The sequence below is a fragment of the Sus scrofa genome, chromosome 14 (genome assembly GCF_054392235.1).
Source record: "Sus scrofa isolate SSC_HxYL_T2T_F1_AM1 chromosome 14, Sscrofa_HxYL_maternal_Yorkshire_Landrace_v2.0, whole genome shotgun sequence".
Classification (NCBI taxonomy): domain Eukaryota; kingdom Metazoa; phylum Chordata; class Mammalia; order Artiodactyla; family Suidae; genus Sus; species Sus scrofa.
The window spans coordinates 119744495-119768030 of record NC_139396.1 but is presented as its reverse complement, the minus strand read 5'-3'; the positions used below and the strand labels follow the sequence as shown (position 1 = coordinate 119768030).

General features: G+C 37.8%; 1 protein-coding gene and 1 long non-coding RNA gene across 5 annotated transcripts in view; one reads left to right on the top strand and one right to left on the bottom strand.

Annotated features, from left to right (window-relative positions):
* Positions 1–9784, top strand: part of PRKG1 (protein kinase cGMP-dependent 1) — a 1234647-nt gene extending 1224863 nt beyond the window's left edge. For 2 of the 3 annotated variants that reach the window (XM_021072187.2, XM_084993225.1), the window contains 4 exons: positions 2050–2172; positions 2259–2321; positions 3486–3552; positions 5263–9784. In XM_021072187.2, the coding sequence (XP_020927846.1) occupies positions 2050–2172; positions 2259–2321; positions 3486–3552; positions 5263–5361 (352 nt within the window). In that variant the 3' untranslated portion in view covers positions 5362–9784. 3 annotated transcript variants of the gene reach the window in all.
* The window catches only part of LOC146396963 (uncharacterized), a 140150-nt gene that overhangs the window by 71303 nt on the left and 45311 nt on the right, over positions 1–23536 (bottom strand). The gene's annotated exons all lie outside the window — the stretch shown is intronic.

Sequence of the window (23536 nt, the reverse complement as noted above, 5' to 3'; positions counted from 1 at the left end):
GCAAAACATTTCTCATCCACAATTGGGAATCTTAAGAATTTCTTACAGTTGCATTATGGCATTATACAAAAGGAATCTCCAAATCAAAGGTTTTAAATTTTTTTTCTTAAGAGAAATATTTTAGGAATATTGTTGGGAAAGAAGCACATATTTGAAATTTAGCATTTCTTTTAGTTTTACTCCTGTTAACATCAAATAAAATTCAATATTTTTTTTAAATTTTGAAAAATCATACATATTGTAATCCTGTGTCTCTCCATCTAAATAGAGAAACCTATGAAATTATATTTATCAAATGTCAATTGTCACTATTTGGGGGTTCTGGATGGTTTTTACTCCTTTTAAGTAATTTTATATGTTTTATATAGTGCATGAATATCTTGTACGGAACATGCATGATTTATAAAAACTACAAAAGCCATCTTTAATAAGTGGCTTTTGTTTGTATAAGATAAATATAAAAACAAAAGTAAATTATAAAAAAATTTAAGTTGATATAAAAAAAAACTAAGATGTAGTTCTTCATTTTTAAAGTAAAAATAAAAACTTGCAAGTTAAGAGAGTAAAGAGAACATTCAATCAAGAGAGTAAAGAGAATATTCAATCATGACATTATGTAAAGAGAAAATTTTAAATTCTAAGAGATTTACTAAGTAGAATTGGATGTTTACACTTTTTAAAAAGTGATTTAAATTGACAGGCAACAGTTGAATCAAAGTAAATAAAAAGCACTTAAATAGGGACAAAAATTCAAGGCAGAAACCATCACAGCTCTCAGCCCAAGTAAATCTACACCTCATGAAAGCAATTCATTGTTTTCAGCTTTCTCAATAGAAGGAGATAACCTGAACTGCTACTAATAAACATGAGAGACAAGAAATCATCCATAATTTCTTTTCCCTGAAGAAACATGGCTGAACCTTGTATTAGGAGAATAATTTCCAAGGAAACAATCGATCAAGGACTATCATAATCTTCCTTCTGAACTGTGGAAAATTTGATGGAAAAAGCTGACTTTAGTCATGTCTGTATTCCCCAAGCCTGACACAAAGCCACAGTCCAAAGATGGACTGGTAAACAAGCCAACAGATCTAGCTCATGAGAGGTTGGGTGTTACATCCTTGCTAGCAAAGACAATGTCTCTTGTTAGGTTATCTGGTGAGGGTTAAAAAACTGGGAGAAAAGTATAGGAGGAGCACTATTGTGTAGAAGCATTAGTTCAACAAATATTTATTGACCACTTACTAGGTGCTAGGCGTTCCACCAGACTCTGGGAATACCAGCAAGGAACTGGAAGGGAAGATGGACGTAAAACAAATACTCACCAAAATGAATAGTTACAAAGTACAAGTGGCATAAAGGGTGCTATAAGAGTATGACAGGGGACTCCAACTTAGACCAGTTTAAGTTCCAGTATTAGATCAGATTATTACATTACATTGGTTCACAATGGTTATGTGATTGGTTATATTAGGTTGATCAGGGTAGACCTTTCTGAGGAAATAACATAACATGTTAATAGCTGAGGCATTAGCCAGAAGGCCTAGCCGGAACCTTACAGGCAAAATAAACAGTGTCCTGAGGTGGGAGAGTGGTTGGCACTTCAGAGGAGCAGAAAGACTGGTGTGCCTGGATCCCCGTGAGTGAGGGTGGTAATGGCATGAGATGGGGTTGTACTAATGGTGTTCTCACAGCTATCCTAATGATGTTGGACTTCATCACAAGTGTAATCAGTGATCTGACAACTATGGGAAAGGGCCGAAGAGGAAAAAGCTTCATGTATGACTAAGGACAGCAAGAGGGGTTAGGCACCTGCACTAAAAAGAAATGAGGGGAACTGTGGACAAACTCAACCCATTTATGGTTTCACTTAGCAATTTGCTTGGAAATGTTTCCATACCGTTTTGCTCTTAATCAAGTTTCATTCCACTATCACTGTTAATATATGTCCCAAAATAAGAATTGATGTCATTGGTGGAGTTATAACAATGTAAGTTTTCTTATTTAGAAAATACAAGTACTCTCTTTTCATGTCTCTCATTCTTACAGCCCACCCTTCTCAGGCCCAGATCCTATGAAAACCTATAACATCATATTAAGGGGGATTGACATGATAGAATTTCCAAAGAAGATTGCCAAAAATGCTGCTAATTTAATTAAAAAACTATGCAGGTAAGCATTTCAACCACATTATTTTTGAGAGGATCATAATATGAAGAACAATTAGATTCCTTAACAATTAATTATTTTATTTTTAGGGATAATCCATCAGAAAGATTGGGTAATTTGAAAAATGGAGTGAAAGACATCCAGAAGCACAAGTAAGTGTTCTTTCCATACAACTTTAGGTTTGAGAGTTCAGAAAGAATTCTCAGACAAGCATTTTCCCAGGCTGATGTCTTCATGCTTGTATAACTGATGTAATTAATCTATGGGAACATCCAAGGAGAGACAGGAAGACTAGTTAGCCTTGTTATTTAAGACCTTTCTAGTTGTATCTCTGGGACTTTATTTAGATACAGCTGACCTTGTGACATTCTCAACAACAAATTCACTGAACTCGGTTTTTTCCCAACTCATACTACTAGCATTTTCCTCTCTAGCATGAAGAGGAAATATATTTAATTCTGGGATTCCAGTGTCTACTGGAATATTAAAAACAAAAGTCCTCCACCATATCATCTCATTTCCTAGACTAAAAGTAAAATATATTTTTCTAACCATTTCCTAATTAGATGCTATGACAGAGGGAAAAAACTACAGCGTACAGTACTGCGGTTTTTTTTTTTTAACAATAGCAGCGTCTTAAATATCAGACCTTTCCCACGTTGACTGGATGTTCTAAAGCTAACTAAGCCCCTATTGGTTTTCCCCTATTAGTGTCTTTTGGTAACACTAACAGGAAATTCAATTCCCTACTAGAGAATTGTGTTTACCAAAATACTTATGAATATATAAAAGGTCTGCCAAGAATTTGGTGTAAGCATTTGCCAGTGGTGAATCCTTTCAAAGACAACAACAACAGAACCCCTTTGTGATATATGGTCCTCATTTTCACAGAAAAACCGTACACAAAATACCTTCATTCTACCAAAAAAAGAAAAAAAGAGAATGAGATATGTGGAGACAGACAGAGTGATATGAAAAGGTTAATTACCTGAGTCTGAGTTTGCCACAATTATATATATTATATAATTAAACGATCATGTAGGAACAAGGTCATAGACATTATGGCTGAAATTACTAGAATTAAAAAAAGGAGTTGCTTTCTAATTGGTGTTTAAAATTTTGACAATTAGTTTTTTAAAAAATATGCATTCCATTGAATAAGCTAATATTCAAAAACCTGCAATTAATAGAAAACATTTTCTTCACATTGAAAATGGGTGCCTGTTTTCTATCAGTCATGGACATCATAGAAGTTTCAATGAGAAGACTTTAGCTGAGGTAAAATGCCTTAACTGTCTACTTTTTTTCTTTCTAAGGTGGTTTGAGGGCTTTAATTGGGAAGGCTTAAGAAAAGGCACCTTGACACCTCCTATAATACCAAGTGTAAGTAGACCTTCCAGCTTGTAATTGTGTGACACACATGAAGGTGTTTCTCAGTCAAAGATCTGTTATTTTTAAAATTTTTATCCTATGGTCATATTAAATAAACTGGTTAAATACCAGGTTAACATAATATCTTTTAAAATCCAAGGTTAAAAACAGTGTTAAATATATACAGATGTTGACAGAAGAGTATAATCTTTTATTCCTCATAATAGTAAAAGGTTTATACATCTTTGCACAAGGATATATTAACAACTTTAGTCATATTCATGATTATTAGCAAAATATGTATACTATTTTAAATTTCTGCACATAATGTGTTCTCTCTCTACAAGACACAGTAAGTTCTCAACCATTTAGTGTGTACATGGATATAGTTGAGTGAGATAGGATAATCTGCTACTGTTACCTTCTGTTTATGATTCCAGTTTACTCTTTACTGTGCTCTGTCTCCAAGAGTACAACCCAAATGGACCATATCAAAACATTCCCTGCCCTTTGCTTTCTTACTGAGTTTGGTCAACAGTCCAGCAGCCATTTTCAACAGCTGTCAATTCCTGGCCAATACTGTTTCAGTTATGCTCCCACTTAGCTCCTTCTTCCCTGTGCCCACAGTACTTTGAAGCACTCCCAAGAACAATAGTGTTCTTTTACCCTTTCAGCGGTCTCTAAAAGAAAAGATTCTCTTTTCTTAACATATCAGGTGGTTTGTTAAACTGCTAGTCTACTAAGTGGACTAAATGTTTTACACTATATTAACCTGAAAGAAATTTCAATGGATTCCATTTTTATTTTTATTCAGTACTAGATCTATCTTAAAAAAAGTGCTGTGTTTTAACTAAGGAAGAAAGGGTTGCTTTGCAGTCCTGAGCCTTTCATTTACATACTTTATTTATAGGACTAATTCAGGGTTGCTCCTTGTTCAGAAACATTTTTTCCTACATCTAAGATTTCTATGCTAATATTTGTTTATTCACAAGCAAATTATTTAAGATGCTCATTGCATTCATAAAGTTTTGTTTTTAGAAACAAAATATGAAATTCTAAATATTATAGAATATGGGAGAATTAAAGTGTGTTTCTTCACTGCTTTTACTGATGCTCTGCAGATTAGACTTTGCCTAATAAACTTATAAGAGTTTTGCTTAAGTTCAGTAATGGCTTTTTATTATACTCAGAATACACACACAAAATCCTTAGGATGACTTCTGCCTATTTGTCCTATTTCTCATTCCACCCCCTTCCTCTCTTACACAATAGCCAAATGACCTCTTTTAGATCTTTCACAGCATGAAGACCTCGCTCACCTCAGGAGCTTTGTATTCAAAGCTCTTTACTGAATTCATTAATTCTTAGCTTTAAGTCAATACTTTTTCAACGAGGCATTCCATGATCATGCTTTTACTATCATGACACCTTCTATTTTTTTCTTCATAACACTAATCAAAATTTATACTTATCTACAGATGTTTGTGATGATTTGTTTTAATCATATTATTATATCTTAGAGTATAAACTCTATGAGGGCAAGAACCATGTTCATTTTTATTCACCACTGTTCTCTCAACACAAAGAGCAAAACCCACTCAGAGGAGACATTCCAAAAATAGCCATTGAGTATAGAATGGATAAAGAATGCTTTAAAAAAATCTAGCTGGACTCCCACTGATAAAAATCAGAATCTTTTACTGTTTGCTCTCTCATTTGCAGGTTGCATCACCCACAGACACAAGCAATTTTGACAGTTTCCCTGAGGACAGTGATGAACCACCACCTGATGACAACTCAGGATGGGACATAGACTTCTAATGTATTTCTCTTACCTGCTTCTGCCTTGCTGAAGACAGCTTTTTCTGAGACATAGCTGCCAGCAAACCTGAAGGAAAGAGAGAAGACTAGTGCTCGGGGTCACCATGATGCCTTTGATCGATGCTGCTCCAGTAACTACAGTGGCATTAGGACTTATTGCTTAGATGACAGTAGTGCTCTTTACATGTTTTCTGTTTGAACCTAAAAACAGCAGTTGACATGGTGGTCCTGAAGCAAAGCCTTTTACCAGTAAAGAGATGTTTTCTATTGTTGCAATGATCTTGCTTTGCTCTGATTATAATTTGAAAGACTGTAGGAAACACTTTAATCTAGTGAAAAGAGTCAGTACCTTGCTAGAATTATCAAGATCAAAAAATAATATATTGGGTACGATAGATTACTATGGTACAAAAACTGAACTCTTCCCTTTCTTCAAGTGAGGGCTGTAGGATATATTACTGCAAGCTGGTGTATATACCGCACACAAGAGGACCACACATCTGTTGGTCAGAGTTCATGTCAAACCAGTGCTAGAAGTTTCATGATTTTATTTCCCAGCAGTGCTGATGACGAGACTGAATGTTACCTTTCCTTTCTGACAGATTTAAAAAATTGATATGATAAAAGCACAACTGCTATGGATTCTGCTGAGAACTCTCATAGCAGGTATATATGCGTTTTCACAGAGGACTGAAGAAAATAATGTGCATGATATTTTTTTTCTTTTTGATAAATTGGCATGACAGAGTGGGAAAAAAAAAAAAAGCACTTCACAAACCATTTCATATTTTTTAAAATAGTGCGCTTAAAGATGGTCCTAGAAATAAATGACTAGCAGCCAATTGGTTTTTATTTATTACCTAACACACCCTCAAACTGAGGCTTAAAATATTCCCTTTTATAAAAATAAACCCTTAGGGTAGGGTGGGGTGGGTTGGAGAGGGATTAAGATCCATCCAAAAATATAAAAATAAAAAACTATATAGGTGCTATGTATATCTTTCATCTGTAAATGTCAGTGTCTGAACAGACCACACAAATTCTAATCATTACATGTGTAGCCAGAGAATCAAGCATTTTCACCAAATTTATCAAACCAAACTCCTCTCAGATTTCACTTAGATAACACCATAGTCTAGGGTTGAGAAAGTTGATTAAAAGTATATTTGAATTAGCTTCTTGTCTTAGGCCTGAACCAGAAAAAAAGAAAGGAAGAGAAAGAAGCAAGCACAAAATCATTAAGAATCACTAGGTGAGAAAACTTACCTTTGTGAGGTCAGGGAACAAGATAAGAACCTGGCCAGGTGTGATGACCTTTTTGTTAATGGGCAATGTAAGTCCATCAGCATGTGAAAGTAGGAATGGAGTAGAGAGAAAAACAGGAACCTGATTTCTTAAAAGTACATTGGAGCTAAATAGAACAGAATCATTGCAATTCCTAAATATCATCCTAGCTAGGAAAAACTAGATTTGAAAATATCAAGTTGATTTGCTTTTTCACATGGGGAAAAGAATCAGCAATTTAAACTGAATCCTTTGTTGGCAGGCCAGTTGACTGTTATTAACTGGCATAAGTAGCAGAGCCATTTGGAAGTTTTCCTGGACAAATAGTATTATATACTTCCTTAGACAAATGCATAATTTTAGGAGCTGTCACCTTGATTTGGAATTATATGAATTTAGTATATTAAGTAGATGTTTGCATTTCTCCAGTAGAGTTTTTAAAAATACAGATATTTCTGCAAAACATATGTCCACCTAGATCATTATATAGTATCCAAGAAGGCATATATTATGATTTTTGTTTGAATTTTTCATACTAAGACCACTTTAGAATATGATATCTTATCAAAATATAAAAATATAAGAAACATTTGGAGAATAAAAATACTAAAGGCACATTATATATAATCAGGATAAAAAATTAAAACTCTGACCCTAAGATAGTATTATTCTTATATTATTGGAGTTTCCCGGCCTTCTCAAAATTCAACTATTCCCCAAGATACCCACTTTCTTCTACAGACTCTAGAATATAAAAGTAAACATAAAAACCCCAAATCCAGCTATGAATGCCATTTCAGAAGTTTAATATTGATTTTAATTGGGCTTTTAAAAATATATAATGTTAACATTATAGTCAATGTTCAGTGATTTAAAAAAAAAAAAAAGGATTGACTGTGATTAAGCCATGCTAAAAATTTATCTAGACTATTAAATTTACCTAGTCATTTTAAGTAAGAGAATCTTCTCCTGCAACTTTTTAAACATCCCAATAGCCAGAGATTAACACTTACTACAGATTTTGGAACTGTGGTTCAAGTCTAAGACAACCAATATGTACAAGTTCTATGGAGAATGAAAAAGCTACATCAGTATAATGTAACTGTAGGTTGTTTCTCCCACCTGTTATTGCATCTTTGTTCATTTCACCTGTGGCACTGCATTAGGATGTCTAAAGCAATCACCAAAAAAATAAAGGTGAACTACATCTTTCAAGAATTACTAAGAGAAAACATTCATCTAATTTTCAACACTGAGTTTTAAAGATTTAAATCTTGTCTTAATGAAGACATTAGGGCTAAATTCATGGTCAGCTTCATAAAGCACATCTCACTTTATTTCTGAATTTTTCATCCCCCCTCTATTTTCTTACACTAAAGAATATCTGGATTAATTAGAATAGTGACAACTTGTTTGATTTCTTAACTGACTTGTTAAAACTTCAAGTATGGGAAATAAGGGCTTTCTGTGTGTCTTGACTCACAGGAAAACTGAAAACTGCCAAGGAAAGAAACATCACGATATTTGAAATAGACTGAATACATTAGGGAAAATGATTTCTGGAAATTTGCTATGAATGATTTTTATGTTTGTACCTTCTTTGTTATTAATATAGGAATTTGATCCATATGGCATTTAAAGAAAATTTATTTTGATTATATTCTTTACAAGTATTAATTTTTACTTAAAATTATGGGATATGCATGTGCATCACACATGTATAATATATAAATTCAACTATTGAATTTTTTCTTGTGTCACTTCTAAATGACTGAACTGATGGTGAACTTAAATTTAAAGCAGTCAGCTACCTATTGAAAATACGGATATTAGAACTGATTTCATACAGTAGAGGTGATTTGTGCATTATCCATAACAATGTTTTCTTTCACAATAGGACCACAGACAAATATTTATGTAAATAGATATTTTTGTGTGATATTTTGTGGTACATATAACTTTTTTTAGTGTTTCACTGCATTATTATTTCATTTAATTTGTACTGAATAATATTTTTAGGTCCAAGTAGACTTGAATTAATGTCATAATTGTCAGTATTATTGAAAATTATGTCAACTGTACTGTTATTCATCTGTCCCATAGTTTAGAACATGACCTGGCTATCTGGCATTGTTGCAAGTGCCTTAAATTCATGGCATCCTATTAAAATAACAAATTTGGTGTTATGCTGCATGACAAAGACAAACACACCTCAAAATGTTGTCCTTTCTTAGCTTGCTGCGTTTTACAGTTCTTTCTGCTAACAATTTATAAGCTTTTATTATAAAATATTGATGAATTACAGAAATGATGAAGTTGTTCTCTTATTTCTGTTAAATGTACCAGAGCTGTGTATCTGTTAATGAGATACAGCGTCATTTCTGTGAAATGTATAAATGTATGTGCAGGTCAAATTAATATATGACATACTATCAGTCTGTATACAGGTATTCCTGTTTTGCTAAGTTGTGCAGATTCAGTTAAAAAAAATTAGTGCAGTCAAGTTCTAAAATATCTCATTTTATAGATTCCATTAACAACACTCCAATTCAAATGAAAAATGGGAAAATGACTGCTAACCATGCCTCGTTCTGAAACCAATGATGAAAAAAGTATCTTGGTGCACCACTCAACAAAACAGGATGCTTTCTCTGAGTTCTTGTATATGCAAATCACTTATAAAGCAAGTTTTCAACAGACCTAGAAAGCTAAACATTGAAAGTGTGTTGTTAGCCCTCCTTTTTATCTGCCCGTGCATCAACAGAGCTCTGGGACCTTGACAATGACTCAGAAGTTTGGACTTTCCAAGTAAAGGGACATTTCTTGAAGCATCATCTATCAAATTTATTTCAATGTATGATGTTTTTACAACTGGTCAGTTCTTTTGTATTCTTACAGCTATGGTTATTTGATTGTCCTCTTACAATTTGTTCTACATGAAAGAGTCCTTTGTTAGTCAGAATGCAACAACTGTCATCGAATGGTCACTGACCACTTGCACTCTTTTGATGTAGATTAAAAACTTTTTCATAAACTTAACCTGCTTTGATTTGCTCTGTATTTTTCCTGCAGCTGTAATTGCCGAGTGCCTGTTGTATACTTTATAGAGTTGAAATAAAAAAAAATAATTACTTTTGAACTTAGTTGATGTTTAATTTCAGATAAGATTCCAGGGATAGAACTGATATTATCATATTAGAATGTAAATATTATGTAGTGCTACTGTAGAATGTCACTATAACAGCGTAGAAAATACTTATAACCCAAGTATGATCCAAGTATCCATCATACAATAGTGCATTATGATCTAATATAAAACTCATCCAACAAATCGATTTAAAGAATTCAATAGTGTTAACATTGGGCTATCCAGTATGAACAGCCACACAAACCCCCAAATTAGAAGTTTTATGTACATATCGCCACCATCACCACTATTTTCAAACATTATTGTTTGGGCTACCCCTCATCAAATTCTGAACAAGGCACACTCTAAAAAGGACAACATACAAGAATGCTAGGAGAGAATTATTTAATATGAAAAGTAACTTCACGAATCTTTGTCTAAGTTTTATTCACCTGATCCCTCTGTTCATACACACAAAGAATATAGATTTAGAGAACAATATGACTGTAATAAACTCAACTCTCCAAAGCTCTGGTACACATATTCTTGCCACATCCCTTTGGACCTCACTGCAGTGAATGGTACACAAATTAAAACTTGCTGCAGCATAAAAATTTCCTTAATCTGATGGTCTTTGTCTTGTTGACATCACATTTCCAGTGACAGTGAATTGAAATCCCTTTTTAATGAAAACTAGAAGTTCAATTCAGTCAACTTTCTCAGAGCCAATAAAATAAACTTTAAAAAATACTATGTCACTATAGCACATCCCAGTAATTTCATTTCTCCTACAAATAAAACTGAATTGTAAGTCTTTCATTTTCATCCTTTAAGTTCTGTTATTTTCATACCCTTGATCTAAAAATGGTCTTCTTTGATCCCTGAAGGCTACTTATTTTTTGCAGCAATCAGTTTTTGCAGAGGCATGCTGATCAATCCTCATGATCATTAGTGGGTTTGGGGAGAAGCAACAGTGAAGATGTTGTATCTACACCACTGTCACATCTTGCATGTGTTAACTGCAATTGAAGTAAATCACTGAACTATGACCATAGGAATCAATAATAAATTTGAGAGGAATGGATTGGTAGCGTGATCATCCAAGTTGATCACCTGTTATGTTTAAAGACCTACCCTCAGCTTCTCAGTTATGACCTAAAAGTGTCATATACATAATATAGGACAGTCACAACATTTTTCCAAAGGCCATATTTATAGTTTTCTTCTCTATTCCATATTGTTCCTTCCTAATGCAAAAGGTTTATAAATAAATAATAATGTTCACCTCTGGCAATTATTTCTCACCCACAGTGAGTCTAAGAAGCAAAAAAAAAAAAAAAAAAATCCATCAATCCACATGTCCACTAGCAAAGCCAAACAGACAGGTTAAGTCCCAGCCATACATACATACATACATAAATGGAAGAAAGGAAGAAAGAAACAAACAAACCAACAAACCACAGCATTCCTATAAGCCCCAAAGTCTGGCCACAGATTTCACAATAATTAATAGAGAGATTCACGGCATATGTCCTGGGACAATGTTTTTTAAACATTAGTGTCATAAAATGTCATAAATCATCTGCAGGAAATATGGCAAAAACATAGATTCTCAGCATCAATCATAGTTATTCTGAGGGGCAGCCCAGGAATCTGAATTTTAACAAGTACCTTATTTTTATTTATATATATACTTGGAAGAGATGTAGGAAAAGAATGCCCATGGGAAAGCATTTCAGGAATGATAGGGTGAAAGAGGAAAGAAAAAAAAATCTATAAAGTTATCTATATCCAAAGGCTATTAAATACCTTCAAAAATATTAAATGGCATTTACATTCTTCCTAGATAGATGTCCTTTCCATTTTCCATACTCAATTAGTATATTAATAATAAATTATTTCTGTTAAGGAATATATACACATCTTTATTTACAAAGCCAAAAAGATATACCCACTTCTGGTATCTGGTATACCAGGGCAAGATCCTAGGAATTTAATTTATACTATGGCTCTTGGTCTTTTAGGGAGAAATGATAAGAGATTCTTGAGCTTCTGGATCAGCAGGATTTTGAGTTCAATTCACCAATCTCCTTTCTCCCTCCCTGAGGAATTCTCTGCCCCATGGAAGGCAGGTTTAACCTTTTGACTTGCTCTAGCAATTGAAAGGGGAGCCTACTACCACTTTAAGCAGGAACACTACACAACCAGTTCTTGCTTAAACACATCCTCCCTTCCCTCCATGGCTGTGATGGGCAACTCCTCACCAGTGGATGGTCTGTCAGCTTCAGAAGAAGAGTGATGACTGCAATGAAGAGGAGCAGAGCCTACCAACGCACAAAGGCTCTATGATGGAATACATAGTTGTTTGGGACCAGATTTAGCTTTAACTATTTTAGCAGCATAACCTTGCCCATTGTGATTGACACAACTAGCACACACAGAAGAAAGTCAAAGCCTGTCTTAGACTCAGCTTGGGAATTCAGCAATGTGAATAACCCCACTCTCAAGTAGAAAACAACAGGGTGTGTCATTAGACCCTGAATGAGGGGCAGTAAAACTGTAGTAAAGACTTGATGAATTCATTCAAATTTCCAGTGCTTTGGCACAAGCTATCTTAAACTCAACGTAACAAAGATTTATTTTAACAGGGTAATGGATGGAAACATACTTAGAACCCAGACCAACTAAAGTTGGTACAAGTTATTTGGGTCACTTGAGTGAAGACTCAAATTTATAAGCACAGGAGTTAGTGACATGAGAAGCAGAGTCCCAACAGAAATTACATCAGTCATGGGGTTGGGGAATTTATAATTCCTAGGGAAAGCATGGTTCTGCAAAAAAAGATGAAAAGCTGGGAGTTTTAGTAACAAATATAGGTTGGAGTAGAAATAAAATACTATCTGTGATTATGATATATACATATATATACATATATGTGTGTGTATATATATATAAACACTTTGCTAGAGTATATGTGCTAAAAATTGCTTTGTAAAGTCATGTGAATTACTGGGGCTTGGTTTTCTTATGCAAAGGAGGATTATTAAAGTTTCTTTAGTAGTAAAATTCTGCAATTCTAAGTGTCTTTACTTTTCTGAACCTCCCTTTCCTTTTTTAAAAGCAGGGTTTGCCAAACTATAGCCATTGGGCCAAATCTGGCCCCCAAGCCTGTTTTTTTAAACAAAGTTTTATTAGAACAAGGCCAATATAGATTGTCTATGGCTGCTTTCACACTTTAACAGCATGTAAGTTGAATAGTGAGAAAGTGTCCATATGGCAGTTAAAGCTCAAAATATTTACTGTCTAGCCCTTTCCAGAAATGTCTTCCAAACCGTGTTCTAAGGGCTTACAATGGACTGGTGATTTTCAAGCTGAGTTCTCTATAGAGCCTCAGGATATGGAAGCAATATCTCAGAGTCCACCAGGATGGGATAAGTAGACAAATATAGTGGATCTTTGAACAACACAGGGTTAGGATCACAACCCTCCATGTAGTAGAAAATCAGCATATAACTTTATAGCCAGCCCTCTGTATCAGCAATTCTGCATCCTTGGATACAACCAACTATGGACCGTGTAGCAGTGATGTATTTAGTTGAAAAAATGTGTATAAGTGAACCCATGGGAAGTTCAAAGCCATGTTGTTCAAGTGTCCACTAAATATGTGTTAAAAAAAAAAAAGGGGGATGTGGGAAGGTTCCCTGGAGGTCCAGTGGTTAGGACTTGGCCCTTTCACTGCTGTGGCCTGAGTTCAACTCCTAGTCTGGGAACAGAGATCCCATATCATGCTGCTGCATGTGGCAGCCAAAAAAAGAAAGAAAGAAAAAGAAATGGGGGATATACAGTGAGTAGGCTCCACAGACTTCAGATTTCTAATTCTAATTCAATCACAGAAATTCTGATATTATTTCACATATTGTGGATGTGTGTGACATTTCTTTTTTTCTTTTTTTAACATTTCTATTTTACCTTAAGCTTTAGTATCCTTTATTCCTACACCATTTTGCAAATGGTGGAGCTGGGGGCTCAGAGGGGAACAGTACTTGCTATGTAAAGAAACATATTTAAGAGGTATTTGTGAGCACCTACTATATGCCAGGCCCTGGGATGAGTGCTGAGAATTCAGGGGTGGATAAGAATGACAAACCTCTGAGTTCCCCCCATGGTACAGTGGGTTAAGAATCCAACTGCAGTGGCTCAGGCTGCTGCAGAGGTGTGGGTTCAATCCCTGGCCGAGCATAGTGGGTTAAAGGATCCAGCATTGCCACATTTGCAGCTTAATTCATAGCTGCAGCTCAGATTCAATCCCTAGCCCAGGAAATTCCACATGCCATAAGCATCGTCTAAAAAAAAAAAAAAAAAAAAATGACAAGCATGAGTCCTTGCAAAGTTAACACCCTAGTGAGGCAGAAAAGAATAAAACGAATGAAAATGACACATATCCAAGCAGTGACTGTGTGATTAATGATAGAGCTGGGGTTTGAACCTGGGTGTGAAAGCCTTCAAATCCTAGACTTGTCCTATAACACTTTGCTTTGGTAATGCCTCTGTTTTATAATGCTCATTATTCTGGTGTCTTCTTAGGCTATTTTCACTAAAAAAATTTCTTGTTCAATCCAGCAGGTCTTATTAAACTGATTTACTTCTTTTTAATCACATGGAGTTTCTGGAGAGTTAAAAGATTAGATTCCTAGCTCCTCTTTGTACTGTGTGACTTTGAACAAGTCCCATGAACGCTTTAAGTTTCATTTTCCTCAACTGTAATATGAAGTTGATGTGAGGCTCCACTGAGAGCATGAATGGGAAAGGGCCTTTGTAAATATTCAGAAACTCTCTAAAGGCTGGAGATTATTATAAGCAAACAAGCAAACAAAGAACCACCTGTCTAAATCTTCACAATGATACTATTCAAAATAGTATGAGAGGGTTCAGAGATCAAGGAGGCAGAGTAGGGGGATGTAGAATTCATGGCTGTTCACAAATACATCAGGAATACATCTACAAATCGAAGAGTCCTCACTACTGAACACTGGCAGGAGAATTCAAACACCTACAAGGACAAGAGGAATCTCTGCATAACCAAGTAGGACAAAAGGGGCGGGGGACAGAAGTGGGGTCAGGACCTAGGCCTCAGGGTGAGAGCTAAAGGAGAGGGGAGGTTGTCACACCTGGGGGAGTCCCCTCACAAGCAGGGATACCAGGAAAGGAGCTTTGGAGGCTAAGAGGAAACCATAATAGCCAGTCTATGGCAGGCGGAAAAGAACAAGACATGCAGAGACAGTCTGTGCAAATGCCCTGCATGCCCCAGTCTGAGATGCTCATCCACTTACATTGGCAGGGGCTGAGTGTTGGAGAATAGATCTAGAAATTGGGTGACTGTTGGTTGTGCAAGACAGCCTGGAGGAGTGGGAGGGCAGAACACCACAACTGATAATATCTGAGGAGGAGGTCTGGGATGCCACAGAGGCTAAGTGACATTGTTAGGTGGCATGTGAGGGGAGAGACCACCATTGTAGCCTCCTTCCCCACACAAGTGCCTGCCTCTGTGCCTGGAACTGGGGGAAGATTCTGCTGAGCTGGACTGTGCCCCTTATTGCAGCCTTGTCCCTCCTGCCATTGGAAAATGCACCAATCGCAAACCCGGCCCCCTGTATACCTGCTGCCTGCCTGCAGTCACTGGTGGGTTCCTTATATGTGGAGGTGGGGGTGTAACCACAGCTGAGCCCCAGGGAGGAAAAGCTGAAATCCCTCCTCCTGACTGTGTGAACCACAGATTTACATCTCCACCGCCGGCCTTATAAATTCAGTGCTGGTGGAACATCCAAATGGACAGTAAGTGCTCCCGCAGCTGAAAGGATTCTGATTCTAGCAGATGTGGGCTTTGTGGGTGTATAAATCTGGATCAGTCCAGAGTCTTAGCTGCCTCCATAGCTCCCACAGCAGGCCCAGATACATAAATGTTGCATCTAGGGGTCCTGATTTTAGTGGCTCTGCACTGGCAGCCAGGTGAAAATAACACCTGAGAGACACCAGGGCCAATTACTGACATATATCAGGGGGCCAAGGGATATATCAAAAACAGTGCTCTTTTTGACCCCATAGAACAGGTGAAAGGTAATACAACAGAGCACATTCACAGGTGAACAACTCCAGTGGAGGAATACTCAGTGGCTCCTCTCCCAGTGGGAGTGCTGCAATTCCTCCTACCTCACACAGCAGATCAGAAACACAGCCTAGCTCTATTCCAAAAATTAGAAAGCAGACCCTGCCCCTTATAGTGAAGTGACGGCCACAGAGCAAAGACCCCACTCAATATCCAGTACAAGCTCTGGTCACCACACCATCAGTCACATCTCCTATAAAAGGGATAATGTGTCAGCATACATCGAGGAAAGAAGTATCAGGCATCCAAACTAAAAACAGCTCTCACACTAAAAAATTATTAAACCCAGACAGCCTGCCTAAGGTCATACTAAGCCCACAGCCACCTCTGAACACATTCCTTAACACAGCCATGCCCACCAGAGGGACAAGATGCAGCTCTACCCACCAGGGAATGGACAGCATAAACAAGAGGAACCCTACAGCCTGCAGAAAAGAAACCACAAACAACAGCCAACAGGCAAAACGAAATGACAGAGAAATATGTTTCAAACAAGGGAACAAGATAAAAACCCACAAAAACAACTAAATGAAGAGGGGATAGGAAAACTATCTGAAAAAGAATTCAGAGTTAAAATAGTAAGGATGATCCAAGATCTCAGAAAAAGAATGGAGGTACAGATCAAGAAGTTATAAGAAATGTTTAACCAAGAGAAGATTTAAGGAACAAAGATGAACAATACCATATATGAAATGAAAAAATAAAAAACAGAAGGAATCAATAGCAGATTAACTGATGCAAAAAAAAAAAAAAAAAGAATAAGTGAGGTGGAAGACAGAGGTGGGAATCACTCCCATGAAAAAGAATAAAGAAAAAAGAATGAAAAGAAATGAGGACAGTCTAAGAGATCTCTGGGACAACATTAAACATATTGACATTTGCAATGCTGGGATCCCTGAAGGAGGAGAGAGACAGAAAGGGCATAAGAAAATATTTGAAGAGATTATAGCTGAAAACTCCCCTAAATGGGAAAGGAAACACACTCAAGTCAGGGAAGCACAGAGAGTCCCATACAGGATAAAACCAAGGAGGAACACACGGAGATCAAACTGATAAAAATTAAATACAAAGAAAGAATATTAAAGGCAATAAGGGGAGTTCCTGTCATGGCACAGTGGTTAACGAATCCGACTAGGAACCATGAGGTTGCGGGTTCGATCCTTGCCCTTGCTCAGTGGGTTAACGATCCGGCGTTGCCGTGAGCTGTGGTGTAGGTTGCAGATGTGGCTCGGATCCTGCGTTGCTATGGCTCTGGCGTAGGCTGGCAGCTACAGTTCCGATTCGACCCCTAGCCTGGGAACCTCCATATGCCGTGGAAGCGGCCCAAGAAATGGCAAAGAGACAAAAAAAAAAAAAAAAAAAGGAAAAGCAACAAATAACATGCAAGAGAACCCCCATAAGGTTAGCAGCTGTTTGTTTTTGTTTTTGTTTTTTTTTCCTCAGCAGAAACTCAACAACCCAGAAAGGAGTGGCATGATATATTTAAAGTGATGAAAGGGAAAAACAGAAAACCAAGAATACTCTCAGCAAGGCTTTTATTTAGATTCAGAGCAGAAATCAAAAGCTTTACAGACAAGAAAAAGCTAAAAGAATTTGGAAGTTCCCATTGTGGCACAGTGGAAACGAATCCAACTAGTATCCATGAACATGCAGTTTCGATCCCTGGCCTCATTCATTGGGTTAAGGACCCCGCATTGCCGGGAGCTGTGGTGTAGGTCACAGACATGGCTCAGATCTGGCATTGCTGTGGTTGTGGCATAGGCTGGCAGCTGCAACTCTGATTTGACCCCTAGCCTGGGAACTTCCATATGCCATGGGTGTGGCCCATAAAAAAAAAAAAAAAGCTAAAGTAATTCAGCACCACCAAACCAGCTTTACAACAAATGCTAAAGGGATTTCTCTAGGTAGAAAAGGCCACACCTAGAAATAAGAAAGTTGGAGACCTGGGAAGATGGCAGAGTAATAGAACATGAGATTCACCTACTCCCACAAATATAGTGAAAATAAATACATCTACGTGTGGAACTATTCACACAGAAAATTTGCTAAAAACTGACAAAAGGCCTCGGGATTATGATAGAGCAAGACAAACTTCATGAAACCAGATAGGGCAAAAGGAAGAAGAAAGAAGCAAAAGGAACTGAGATGGGACCTACGCCCCTAGGAGGGAGCTGGAAAGAGGAAAAGTTCCTGCACTCTGGGAAGTTCCCCCACCAGCATGGAGAAAAACTAAGACAGAGGAGGAACTTTAGAAAACTGATGTGAAGCTGTTAAAACAGAAATGATCCTTCATGAATGGTCAGTGATATGTACAACCACATATAGGTTCCAGCAGGTGTCAGGAACTAAAACTCTAGCTTTAGAGATCAGACTCAAAGAAAGAGCTGGGGCTGGCTCTTTGGTGGGGGGGGGGGGGCGGACAGGGTTGGCCATGCAGAAATAGCCTGAAGGACTAGAGTATAGGGTGAACAAAATGGAGGGCATGTAAGCAGAGGCAACCCAGCTGGGCTTAGAATCTAGATGCCATTGTTTGTGGGTCTGGAAGGAAGGAACTGGACCCACCACTACATCCTGGTTCCCTGTACATGCTCTCTCAAGCTTCAATACACTGCCTGCCTCAGTTCTGGAAGCCACATGGCAGTAGCAGCTGCCTAGCAACAGCTGGGAAGCAGCCCTGCCCATAGGGCTACAGAGTTCTTGGAGCAGGTGGAGTAGCCACCTGGGGGAATAACACAACCTCCTGAGCTGCACCAGCAGAACAGCTGGTGGTGGTGGCGCCCAGTCCTTGTGAGAACCACTATCTGCCTGACAATGGAAAGCACAAGTGCCATGGCTCCACCCAGTGGCTCTGCAGGGGCTCACACCAGTGACACTGATTCCATAAGAGCCAAGAGAAGACCACCAGTACCAGTATCCTGCAGGAATTGTAAACTGCCTAACCTGGAAAAGCACAAGTTCCACAGCCTCACCCAGTGGCTCTTCAGGAGCCCACGCTAGCTGCACAGACTCTGTAAGAGCTGCAAAAAGGCTATCAGCACCCATCACGCACAGGAACCATAAACAGCCAAACCAGGAAAAGCACAAGTTCTGTGGCCCCAACCAGTGGCCATGCAGGGGCTCTTACTAGTGGTGCCTGACCTGTGCCAAAAAGAACCAAGAGAGGGCCACTGATGCATGCTACCTGTCAGAGCTGTAGGCTTACCAGCTGGAGAAAAGTACAAGCAACAGGGTCCATGGCAGTGGCACTCATTCCACACCAAAGAAGCCATGGGAGGACCATTCATATTCTGAACCTCAAGGGCTATACAGAGCACTCCCATCAGTAGCCAGGCATGGGGGAGGGACCAAAAGAAGTACATGTCTTGCTGCTACCAAGAGAGCATTTTAGCAACAATTAGGGAGGAGCCCCCAACACCTGGGGCTATAGAGAGACATCCCTAGAGTAGCGGAGCAAGGGGAGTGAGAGCTGAACAGTGGAGCCTACCCCTACAGCTACAGAGAGCAGTCCATAGAACCTTCCTGGCAAAGGGAGGGTCTACAGGAGCAACTACTGACATTGCAAGCTACAGAAAATTGTCCTGAAAGCTATCTGGTAGCAGGATAGGTTTAAGGAGACACAGCTGCCCCAGCATGCTACAAAAGCAATCCTGTGAACTATGAATCACTGCCACCTCTCTCACAGACCCAATCCCTAGAAGCCACCCAGCTCCAGGAGAGTGACTGTGATACTACTGCTCCCAACATGTGCTCTGGTTACATGTGAACTTCTATCACCCCTGAGAACTCCAGGACCGAGCACCTGCTGCTCCATCTTCATACCTACTGTCAAGGGGATGATAAACAGAAAGGTAGATGTTATGAGACAACATATAAGTAGCTTTCAGACAAAGGAACAAGATAAAAACACACAAAACCCACTAAATGATGAGAACATAGGCAATCTACCTGGAAAAGAATTCAGAGTGATGATAGTAAAGATCTAGAGGACTTAAAGAGCAAGATGAATGGTACAATATCTTAAATGAAAAATACTCTAGAAGGAACCTATAGCAGGTTAGCAGAGGCAGAAGAATGAATAAATGAGGTGGAAGACAGTGGCCAAAATCACTGCCATGGAAAAGAATAAAGAATGAGAAAAACTGAGGGGAGTCTAAGAGACCTCTGTAACAGCATTAAGTGTATCAAAATTTCCACCATAGGGTTTACAGGAGAAGAGATAGAGAAAGGGCAAGGGAAAATAGTTGAAGATGTTACAGCTGAAAATTTCCCCCAATATCGGAAAGGAAATACACTCAAGTTGAGGAAGCACAGGGAATTCCATACAAAATAAACTCAAGGAAAAACACGGACATAGTAATCAAACTGACAAATTAAATACAAAGAAAAAATACTAAAAACCACAAGGGAAAAGCAAAAAAAAAAAAAATCATATATAAGAGGATACGCATAAGGACAAAAGCTGATTTTTCAGCAGAACCTCTACAAGCCAGAAGGGAATGGAAAGATTATATTTGAGGTGATAAGGAGGAGGAACCTAGAACCAAGAATATTCTACCCAGCAATGCTTTCATTCAGATTTGATGGAGAGATCAAAATCTTTTCAGACAAACAAAAGCTAAGATAATTCAGCACCCCCAAACCAGCTCTACATCAACTACTAAAGGAACTTCTCTAAGCAAAACAGGAAAAGCCCCAAGTAGAGACAAGAATATTAGAAATGAAAAAGCTCACTGGTAAAAACAAAGATAATATAAAAGTAGGAAATCAACCATTGACATATATATCAAAACTAGCAGGAGTTCCCGTCGTGGCGCAGTGGTTAACGAATCCGACTAGGAACCATGAGGTTGCGGGTTCGGTCCCTGCCCTTGCTCAGTGGGTTAACGATCCAGCGTTGCCATGAGCTGTAGTGTAGGTTGCAGACGCGGCTCGGATCCCGCGTTGCTGTGGCTCTGGCGTAGGCCGGTGGCTACAGCTCCGATTCAACCCCTAGCCTGGGAACCTCCATATGCCGCGGGAGCGGCCCAAAGAAATAGCAAAAAGACCAAAAAAAAAAAAAAAAAAAAAAACTAGCAAGCATGAGAAGAGGAAAGGACAAATACAGAACACCAAAAACAGATTTGAAATTAAGAGACCAGCAACCAGAAACAATTCTGTGCACACATAGATGGTTATATTGGAACATAATGGGAACCACAAGTCAAATAACTATAATTGTCACACACCTAAAAATGAAAAAGTAACCCAAACATGACACTAAAGATGGTCAGCATATCACAAGAGAAGACAATAAAAAGAGGAAGGGAAGAAAGACCACCAAAAATTGGCAATCCAAAAAAATTAAGAAAATGACAATATGTACATACTGATCCATAAGTACACTGAATGTAAATGGATTAAATGCTCTAACTAAAAGATACATTTAGTTGGCTGAATGGATACAAAAATAAGACCCATATATATGCTGATTTCAAGAGATCCACTTCAGATCTAAGGACACATAGAGTTAAAGAGAGGAGATGGAGGAAAATATCACATGCAAGTGGCAATTATAGAAAAGCAAGGGTATCAATACTCATATCAGACAAATTTTAAAATAAAGAAGGTCACAAGAGACAAAGAAGGACATTACATAATGATTAAAGGTGCAATCCAAGAATATGTAACAATTGTAAATATATGCACCCAACAAAGGAACACTACAATATATAAGGCAACTACTAAGCCATAAAAGGAGAAATTGACAGGAATACAACAATAGTGGGGGATTTAACACCCCACTTATAGCAATGGACAGATTATCCAGAAAAAAAAAATAAACAAGGAAACACAGACCTTAAATGATACACTAGACCAAACAGACTTAACTGATATCTATAGAGCTTTTCATCCCAAAGCAGCAGAATACACTTTCTTCTCAAGTGCACATGGAACATTCTCCAGGATAGATAATATCTTGGGCCACAGCTTGAACCTTGGTAAATTTTTAAAAATTGAAATTATTTTAAGCACTTTCTGATCACAGTGCTATGATACTAGAAATCAACTGTAAGAAAAAAAAAAGCAAAAAACACAAACTCCTAGAAGCTAAAAATACACTACTGAACAACCAATGTATAACTGAAGAAATCAAAGAGGAAATTAAAAGATACATGGAGACAAATGACAATAAAGATCCAAGAATACAAAACCCACAGGACCCAGCAAAAGCAGTTCTGAGAGGGAAGTTTACAGCAATACAATCTTATCTCAGGAAAGAAGAAAAGGCTCAAACAACCTAACCTTAAACATCTAGAGAAGTAAGAACAGACAAAGCCCAGAATTGGAAAGAAAGAAATCATAAAAATTGAGCAGAAGTTAATAACATAGAGACAAAGAAAACAATAGAGAAGATCAATGAAACAAAAAGTTGGTTCTTTGAAAAGGTCAACAAAATTTATAAACTCCTAACCAAGTTCATCAAGAAAAAAAGGGAGATGGCATACCTGTTGTATGAAATGAATTTGACTAGTATCCATGAGGATACAGGTTCAATCCCTAGCCTCGCTCAGTGGGTTAAGGATCCAGCATTGCCATGAGCTGTGGTGTAGGTCACAGACATGGCTCAGATCTTGCATTGCTGTGGCTGTGGCATAGGCTGGTAGCTACAGCTCTGATTCAACCACTAGCCTGGGAACTTCCACAAGCCACAAGTGAGGTCCTTTAAAGAAAAAAAAAGGGGGGGGGGGAGCAGTTACAATGGGCACCACAGAAATACAGAAGATCAAGATCATGAGACACTACTATGAGCAACTAATAGTATTGGCATACTATTAGTATGCCAATAAAATGGACAACTAAGAAGAAATGGGCAGATTGCTTCAAAGATATGCTCTACCAAGACTGAACCAGGAAGAAATAGGAAACATGAATAGACCAATCACAAGCACTGAAATTAAAAATGTGATTAAAAAATTTCCAGGGAGGGGTGGGGGTATGTGCTTGGGCTATGGCATGGAAATCCTGTGAAATGAGATTGTTATGATCATTATACAACTATAGATGTGATAAATTCATTTGAGTAATTAAAAAAATTTTTTAAACCAAAAAAAAAAAAAAAAAATTCCAGAGAGTTCCCAGTGTGGTGCAGTGGAAGTGAATCTTACTAGTATTCCTGAGGATGCGGGCTCTATCCCTGGCCTCGCTCAGTGGTTCACGGATCTGGCATTGCCATGAGGTATGGTGTAAGCTGTGGATTCTGCATTGCTGTGGCTGTGGCATAGGCTGGCAGCTGTAGCACCAATTCAACCCCTAGCCTGGGAACTTCCATATGTCATGGGTGTGGTCCTAAAAAGACAAAAAAAAAAAAAAAAATTTCCAAAAAACAAAAGTCCAGTACCTGATGGTTTCACAGCTGAATTCTATCAAACATTGAGATAAGAATTAACACCTCTTCTTCTGAAACTCTTCCAAAAAAATGCAAATGAAAAACCCTCCCAAGCTCATTCTATGAAGCCATCATCACCCTGATGCCAAAACCAGACAAAGATACCACAAAAAAAGGAAATTACAAGCCAGTATCATTTATTAACATAGATGCAAAAATCCTCAACCAAATATTA